The sequence below is a fragment of the Amaranthus tricolor genome, chromosome 14 (assembly GCF_026212465.1).
Source record: "Amaranthus tricolor cultivar Red isolate AtriRed21 chromosome 14, ASM2621246v1, whole genome shotgun sequence".
Lineage (NCBI taxonomy): Eukaryota > Viridiplantae > Streptophyta > Magnoliopsida > Caryophyllales > Amaranthaceae > Amaranthus > Amaranthus tricolor.
The window spans coordinates 12,941,276-12,950,787 of NC_080060.1; the positions used below are offsets into that span (position 1 = coordinate 12,941,276).

General features: G+C 35.1%; 1 protein-coding gene across 1 annotated transcript in view; it reads left to right on the plus strand.

The window, feature by feature from the left end:
* The first annotated feature begins 8,752 nt into the window (after window positions 1–8,752).
* The window catches only part of LOC130799307 (chitinase 9-like), a 4,694-nt gene continuing 3,934 nt past the window's right edge, over window positions 8,753–9,512 (plus strand). The window contains exon 1 of the mRNA XM_057662408.1: window positions 8,753–8,756. Coding sequence (XP_057518391.1) covers window positions 8,753–8,756 — 4 coding nt within the window. The remainder of the gene's footprint in view (window positions 8,757–9,512) is intronic.

The following is a 9,512-nucleotide window of genomic DNA, read 5'->3' on the forward strand; positions in this document are numbered from 1 at the left end:
TGAAGATGTAGAGGGAAAAACTCTTCACGTAGTGCTGACACAAACAAGCTCCAAGGAAGAGGAGGTACGGTAGAAGGATGCTCTGATGTAATGGCGGAAGAAACTCGTAAAAGAGCGTCTCTATGGGTGACCCACCAAGTATCGGCGTCACCGGTCAGGTAATGTACCGCTAAGTCTACCTTCATCTCCTCGGGAGTCTTCAGTATCGCGAATATCTTCTCCATCTCTCGAATCCAATCGTCTAGTCTAGTAGGAGGACCCTTACCGTCATACTTCCTAGGGGCCAACCTCTGAATACACTCTGCCATTGACACCCCTAGATCGTGCCCAGAACTACCCTTTGAAGAACCGCCGCTAAGAGTCTGAAGCACTTGTTGTTGCAGAAGCAGGTTTTGTTGCTGCTGCGTGTAGAACATCTTTAGCATAGTCTCAAACTGTTCGACTGTGATAGCAGCCAGAACGACAGGTGTAGAGGTCTCGGTAGGGTCAGATCGCGCATAAGATGCCTCACGTGACGTGATCGTACGCTCAAAGTCATGGGAGTTCCCAGATTCTACTCTATCCCCATGACTCTCGGGTCGTGGCATACGATACTCATCCATTTCTGCACGTGCACAAACAAATAAAGATCTTACGTTTTAACAACAATACATAACTTATGAAGATACATACAAACATGAGCGTATGAAACACCGTAAAACGATACTAGAATAAAACGTCCACTTCACCTTACAACATCAACTAACTTTTACCCAAATCTCTAATGTCACACCTAATGTCTTTTCTCCTCCTCACATTGATCATATAACTTTATTACCCATCCAAAGTCCTCAATTCATGTTTCAGCTCTGATACCAACTATAACAACCCGACTTACCGTTGACTAGGTAAACAAGGTCATCACGGAGTTTGTTTCCCAAGAAACTTAAATCACCATCCAAAACTTGAGCAAGCTGGAGGGTTACATGCTCTTTAACGTGACTAACTCAGCTAAATCTAAAAACAAACATTTAACGAAATCACAAGATAATCATACAATTCTCTACAAGTCCGATATAACCAATACAGCCAAATCAAATTTACATTTATCCAAAATCCTAATACAAAACAACGAATTCCTAAGTGCTCAGCTCAATATACCTCCTTGGAACCTCTAATCACCTCCGCTAATCCATTATTCTCGACTGGTTCCGATCTGTAGACAAGCTAAAATTTGGAAACAACAGAAGGTCAGATTAAACTGAATGAGAAGTAACAATCCAAAACAACAAAACACAGTAATTCAAATTATAGGTTTAAAATCAATATCAGTTTCCTAGATATATGTGCGCACAGAGAGTCTAGCTGAGAGGAACATCCATAGCTCTAAGGCTATGTCACTCTCGGGTGAAGCTAGTCAATATCTGAATGACAATTCGCTTCAAAAAACAGGGATTAGGGAACAATGTTCCTCAACTCCGTCAATGACCAGCTCGCAAGTTCGATCCATTGACCATATCATAATATCAACATAAGCATTCACAACAACATTTGTCTCAACAGTTTCCAATGCAAAAAAGCTTTAGTAAAAAGTTTGTTTTTCAAGAATGTAGTCTGGCCAGACCCTTTATCGGACTGCTACTGCTCACCAAAAAGAACGCTTTAAGAAGTTAAGTCTACTACTCCATGATCACTAGAAGGGCTCCTCGATAATGTCTTATCCTGAAACATAACAAATATAGCATCACAACAAAGCATACGATACTACAACTAGGTTCATAAAGCTCATTGCATCTCATCCTAAGAATGCATCTTACTTCCATCTTCTATTATAATATTTCTCATTTCAGAGATTGTGCAAGTCCTAACTCCAACCTTCAATATCATCAAAATAAATAACCTTGCTTTCGTCTAGCTTATATTCTTGTAAAGATTATACGTCTCCCCAATTCCCTTTGTATTCCAATTTGAACACTTCCATGTTCATCTAAACTCAAAACCAAGAAACTAAACAAGATTAACAAACTATCCAAAAGAAAGATTCAACTAGTTTATCCATTCAACTAATAATTTCCACACAAACCCTAGATACTCTCAAGAACAACCAATCATATATAATCAAGGGTTTTATCCAACACTTACATTTACCCAACTATTCGATTAATAACAACAACAAGATTTATCCACCATTAGCAATTTCACAAGAATATTCAAGAACATCAAATTTCCATAATCTTTCTACATCTAACATCTATCGATATTCTAATCTTTGTAAATTACGTACTAATTAATAATTCCAACAAATTGTTTTGATATTCCACAATCTACCATTTATACATCATAAAACCCAAATTACATTTGATTTAAGAATTCTTTCCCAAAACTCCTCCATCACAATCTCTTGTATTAGAAATCAATCATCACATAACTCACTAATAACACATTTTCCATGAATTTCTAATTTAATGACTCATCTACTAACTCATACACATTCCAAGATTCAACAACATTTAGGGTTTAATACATAAATGAAAGATTATACAAGGGAAAGTATATGAATAAGAGCATGATTATTAAGGAAAAACAAGGAAAGAAATCAAGAAGAACTACCTTCATTTTGCAGCAGCAAGAAACGGAAAAATTCAGGTTCAAAGCTTTATTTTTCGGCTTGGATTTGATGTTTAATCAACAGGACCAAAACTCACTGATTCCTTCCCAAATCGGCAGAATTCAAGGTCAAGGAAGGGAAATTTTCAGATGATTCTACACTCATTGTGGTTCGAATATAGAGGGAAATGAGCAAAAAAGATCAATTAACCATAATTTACACAAAACAATCAAGAATGTAGAAGTATAGATAATCTACTTTGAAAATCACGAAGGGAAGAAGAAGGACTCACTGATTTCGCACGCAGGTCCTTCGAAGATCAGAGAGAAAAAGAACGGGTCATGCCCTCGCAGCCATTGACGTTTTCTTCAAAGAAATTTAGAGATATACGGGTTTGAAGGTTCAAAGCGGAATGTCGTGGAAGGGGAAGGTGCTCTTGGTTGGGTTTTTCTGGGTATTTAAATCAAAAAAAAGAATAGGAAAAGAGGGAAGAAATTAAATTGAGAATGTTTCATGTCATGTGTATTTAAGATCATTCTCGCACTATTAATTTCTCTTTAACTTACTCGTCTTAAAATATTAATTTCCCAAATGTTACACCCCTTCTCTTTTCTCCTCTCACTCTCACTCCCCTTTCCCTCACGGCTGAACAGCAGCCGCCTGGACCACCCCGGCAGGCGGTCCCAGCAGCAGCAACAGCTGCGTCCGCTTTCCCCCACGAGCGACCACAGCAAGTCCCTCCCCTTCCCACGTGCAACAGCCAGCAGCAAGGCTGCACACTCACTCCAGTCGCCAGCATCAGAAGTTGGGACAACCGATTTTGGCCCCTCCCTTCAGCCGGTTTTTGGCCTTGTGCACCAGCACCACAACCTTCATCCACCTCTTCACCATTTTTGCTAGTTTTAACTTTGTACGCCATCTCCTCTTCTTCCATTTGATTATTCTTGTTTTCAATTAAAAGTTTTATAAAGTTTATGAGTGTGATGTTGATTTTTGTGTTATTTTCATTGGATCTTTTTATGGGTAATAGTTAAATTAATCAATTGAACATATTTATGATTTAGGGTTTGAAGTGTGGTAGTAATTAAAGATATTATCTTTGAACAATGAATTGATTAGGATTTAATTTGGAGATGAAATTTTAATAGTGTGTGCTCTTATGTTATATGTTGGTGGTGCAATGATTGATTTGATAATTTAATAAGTTGTTTTAGGGTTTAGTTGTGTTAGTTTTGATTTTGATATATTTAATTAGTAATGATTTTTATTATAGTTGACTATAAAAATGGTTTTGGTTGTTAATTGGGAGTAATAGTTGCTAATTGTTGTGACTTGATTGTTGTAAATTACAAATGCTCTTAGTAGGTTGTCATTGAAGTTATAAATGCAAAATCTTAGTAAATCCAAGAGCATAATGTCAATTTATCGTCAATGGTTGCTAAAGTTACTTGTCGTGTTGTTGTGATTGTAGTTCTTTCTAGCTTTGGAGAATGTAACAAAAGATATCGCGGTTCGATAACTCTAAGATTTTCTTTATCGTTATACAAGTGTTATATTAAAATTCTAAGGCTTAGTTGTGATTAGTTATTTTTAGGTAACGCGAAACGATATACTCAAAATTAGTGGATGAAAAGGAACGATTCACATATACTTTTAATTTTAAATTGGTGAAAAGACTTATATTGTGTTGAGTTAATGATTTTGACTTGTATTGAATGAATTGTGTGAGTGCCAGAGTAACCGAAAACTCATGTTGAATGGGTGATAGTGGTTACTTGGGCATTTAGTTAGTATGACAAAGTAGTAAAGAGAACTTATTAGTTATATTCCTAACTTGTATAGGTTCCCATTTCATAAGAGGAAAGTAGAACCTTAGTTGGGTGATTTTTGTAACTTTTGGTCGTGTAGTGACGCTTGCAGGTACGTACACGCAGTAACTAATTATCATATTCATCATTCCAAGGTATTATCAATATTTCATGATTATATGTATCGTATTAGAATTATACAACGCTAGAAAGTAAAATATGCTATCGAATAGTGACAATAGTGATATAGGCAAGTACAATGAAAGCATTAGGACACTATGCGAACAAATTTCTATATAGTAGAGAACACACTATGGTTTTGTGTGGTATCGAAGTGATTCCCTAGTTAAAGCTTTGATTATGATTAGTTGGCGTGACTCCACTGGATAAAGTCCCGGTTAATTTAGTAGTCCCCTAGGTTAGATCCGACGGGATCACCGTAAGGGGGGTATGAGTATACTTTTGTCATTGGGTGCCGGGTGGCCGATACTGCCCGTTGAGGGAGGTGTTACCATGCGGGCCTTGCAAACCCCAATATGGTGGCCACTTCACTGGATTGTTACCCCTGTGTGTTAATTTTCCCGAAGGTAGGACCCGAGAGAGTCAGCTAGAGGAAGTATGAGCTCATACTTTGCCATGGGCGCCAGGTGGCCAATAACGCCCTTGGCCATGTCACTATGCCATGAATAGAGAAAAGATTCACTACTTTTGAATACACCTCAAGGGATTAGTAGTTTGAAAGAGAAATTTTGATTAAATAGAAGTGTTTAGACAAATGAATAGATTCGTATTTGTTGTGCTATGTCATCGTCTATCCCTTTCTTCTATGGTTCTAATTGTTGTAAGTTCATTGATTACTGACGTGTATGTGTTTGTTGTTGTTTGTTTATGACTCTCTATGATGTTCCTGCTATGATACATTTGGCTATGGTCTTTATGTTGAGCAGCAGCAGGGTCATATTTTGACATAACAGGTATAGGAGCTTCTTTTGCTTTACATTGGGGGAAAGAGCAGAGTACATTCGTAGCAATTATTTTACTAGTAGCCAATGCTTTGTGACTCTTATATTACTCGTAAAGTTTTTGGATGTATAATTCCCTTGCGTGGAGCCATGTCACTCCTTGTATGATCCATAGTTTCGCTGCGTAGTTTTTGAATGTATGGCCGTAAGAATACTCCTTTAGTATTCGTCTAACCAATGCGTTAACACTGGAATTACGATCCTCCTTAGAGTTGATGATTTGAGGAGCCGACGACGACTCATTCTGTCGTGACATATTTTTGAAAGGCATTAATGCCCTCATATTAGTTTAGTTATATTATCTATCGTATATACTTGTCACATCCTCAGTTTTTAGTTGAAATGCTGCCGAAAATTCCACTCACCTGTTTAAAGTTAGTCCTTAACGTTTATTTAAATTTTTTTCGTTTTCTTTTTATGTAACACCCAAATTTCCTCCCGTCCTTCACGATTTTGGTTTCGTTTAAGGGGTTGGAAATTCAGGGGGGTTACACCAAGTCTATACACTCTGAAAAGTGCGAACAAGCACAATTCGAGCGAGTCTACAACCATTCGGCCGAATGCTTTAGGGCTTTGGGCAAATGGAACTTCAAGGGAAAAGAAACGAGCTCAAAGTTTAGTGCCCATTCAGGCGAATGGCCTTCTGATTCGGGAAAATGGCCTGTAAATTAATCATTTCGACTTCTTCACAAGCTTAAAACGTGGGCTACTTTTAGGGCTTTTAATTCCTTAGTTCCTAGGCTATATATATCCAACTTTTCTGAATAAAATGTTCATGCGTACTTTGAGAGACTTTCTCTCAACTTAGAACATCAATCTTTATTGCTTTATTCTTCATTTATGCCCTAGTGTAGATTTATTGCTTTCTCTTTACATTCTAGCTTTGTATCTTTCATTCCTTTTGTTCCTTACTTTCATCCTTTAGTTTATGTAAGTTTATCTCTCCCTTTATTGGTTTCTTCTCTTTCTATACCTTCATTTAATGCTTTCATTTTCTTTCTTTACATTATTTGAGTAGTTACTTCATTTATTGCTTTAATCTTTGTCTCTTGTTAGTTTACTTCTTGCTCTTAATGCTTTCAAACATTTTTTCATTTATTTTCTTTGTCTTAGTTGTTTCCATCATGTGTGAGTAGTTCTCTTAGGGGTTGTGGTTTGGTGAAACCCTAGGTTTGGTTCTTGTACTTCATGTGTTAGGTTAGGGTTGAGGTTTTTGTTAATTAATTGATTGATATTCGAATCGAATCTTGTCCTGCCACTCTTTAAGAGACATAGGGCAATTGTGGGTCGTTCGTGTGGCTTATAGGGTCACAAACTTCCCCTCGCTATCTAGAGTGTCTCGATGAATTACCGTTCGATCTCCCTTGACCTAGCTTTCCATGAGACCATGGAAACGACCTAGGGTGGATCTTTATCACCCCCGTTTGTCTCTAATCGTTTATCACTAGTTTTATATTTCGCTTGTTTATTGCTTTCGTAGTTTAGTTTATACACCCTTTCACCCTATAAACTCCCTGCGTCAAGTCCTTAGTCTTTCTAGTCTTGTCCTCATGGTTCGCCCCTTGACTTACCGCTACACTACTTGTAGTTGTATTAGGGTGTTCTACAAATATTGTTTGTATAACTTTGTTCTGTATTAACGACGTGCTAGAAATCGGTTATAAGTTGTTGTAAGAATCTAAACCATACTCAAAGATATTGTTTTAGCCCATATAAGGCCTTTTTAAGGTTACAATCTTCTTTCTTTTCGAAATTCTGGGAATAACCTGGAAGTGACTCTATGTATACGTGTTCTTCAAATTTGTGAAAAGGAAAATCTTGGTTAGCAATATAGCAGCCATGGAGAACAAGACTCGTATTGTATCAATATTTCCCACTGGGAAAAAGTATCTAAATAATCTTTCATTTTCTTCTTCGACTTTTTGTTTTTAAGAGCTTCATAAGTGGATATGGGAACATTAACGGATTAAAGAACAATGTTAAAGATAATTGTTGCTTTTGATAGTATTTCTTCAAAATTTAGAGCAACATGATACTTAGACTATTAAGTCTCAAACTCTGGGTTATCTTTGCGAGGGAATTCCCTTGGTGCTTCTGGGAGGTTATTGATATCTTACTGGTGTTTTGACTAATTGCTTCACCCAATTCATTTTCTTGTTCTTAAGAATCATTTTCTTGTGAGAAAGAATCATTTGTATTAGCGTCTAATTTATCTAAGGAACTTTTTCTCAGTCAAAGTAGGCTGCTCTTTTAGTGGTGCAGGAACAAATGGTGGAAGTGGACTTGGAGAGAATAGTTGTACTACATTATCAGTTGAAAATGTGGTGGTGTCTCCTACTTTGTATATCTGACACATGTGATGTCAATCATCTTAGATGATTAACCAAAACTCTTACCCCTAACATCGAAGGTAGTTGTAATAGTAGGTAGACTTAAAGAAATTACAGTCCATTGTGGTATTAATGTGGTTATGATTGGATCAAAATATTGGTACCCGATTTGATTTTTTTCCATACCTAATAAGAACACCCTTGGGAGCTCTAGCTAGGTTTGAGATTGTTTCGTTCCCATTTTGGAAGATGAACATACACCTTACATGCAAACACAATGTGATCAGAATGAGAGGAAGGTATAGTCATAAAAAATGTCAAAAGCACTCTTGTGTTTGTACAAACCCATTTAAAAAGTAAATTTTATACTCATACTAATTAACTTGTTAAATTTATTCCTAATTATTTATGCCAACTGTTTTCTTCCATAATATGTGATGCCTTAAAGGAAATCAATAAAGTAAGATGAACACACAACATAAATGGATATTACTTTGTTTTATCTAATTAAATCTTCTGAGAGACCATATCTAATTATTTTAGGGGTGGATTCAGGGTTCAGATTCTCAGGGGGACGAATAAATAGACAAAATTTTAAGATAATTTTTGCGGCTACAGAGTTTCGTTTGTAAAATGAACAACTAAATTTTTTTTTATTCTTGTAAAATGACATGTAGAAGCACAATAATCTCAAGCTAAAGCCAAAAGAATATTAAATTGGTGAATTTACGTTATTCTCATCTCAAATGGTGGCAACCAAAAAGATTAATGAAATTTAATTAACATCATTCTAACATAATGAAAATGAAATCTAACAAACACATTCTCTACTTAAACGTTTTACAAAATAAAATTCTTATTTTTTCCTCATTATTTTGAATATTTCTAACAAAAAAATTAAGAATCACATTCAAAAAATAAAAACAAAATTATTCTAAAAGAAATACACAGTAAAAAAATTCAAAGAACATTTTAACTAACATAACACTTTAGAGGACGATATAAATGAGTAGATTATAGAAATGAGTTAGAGAATAAGACATAAAATATGTAGAGGATATAAATAAGTGGCTAAGATAGAGAGATAGTTTGTAGAAATTTGAAGGCGAGATTAAAAAAATAAGAGCGAGACCATTGCCCATAACACTTTCTCTCTCTATTAGTCATTTTTTCGACCTTGCTCACCAAAATCATATTAAAATTTATGTTATTTTTAAATTTCAGTGCAAATAAATAAAAAAAAAAAGGCAACATCATATAAGGGCGACGACCTAGGCCCATCGCCTCTCCCATCAGAAAATGGAGACCATCCGCGTCGTCGCCCTCCCCTCGCCTCTCCCTTCAGAAGATGTTGACCAACAGGCCGTCACCAATCCGTCGCAAGCAAATTTCCAGGTGGCGACCATAATGACCGTCGCCCTTTCCTCGCCCACTAATTTAATTTTTGTTTTGTTTTTTGCTTGTTTCATATATATATATATATATATATATATATATATATATATATATATATATATATATATATATATATATATATATACATATATATATATATATATATATACATATATATATATATATATATACATATATATATATATATATATATACATATATATATATATATATATACATATATATATATATATATATATATATATATATATATATATATATATATATATATATATATATATATATATATATATATATATATATATATATATATATATATATATATATATATATATATATATATATATAT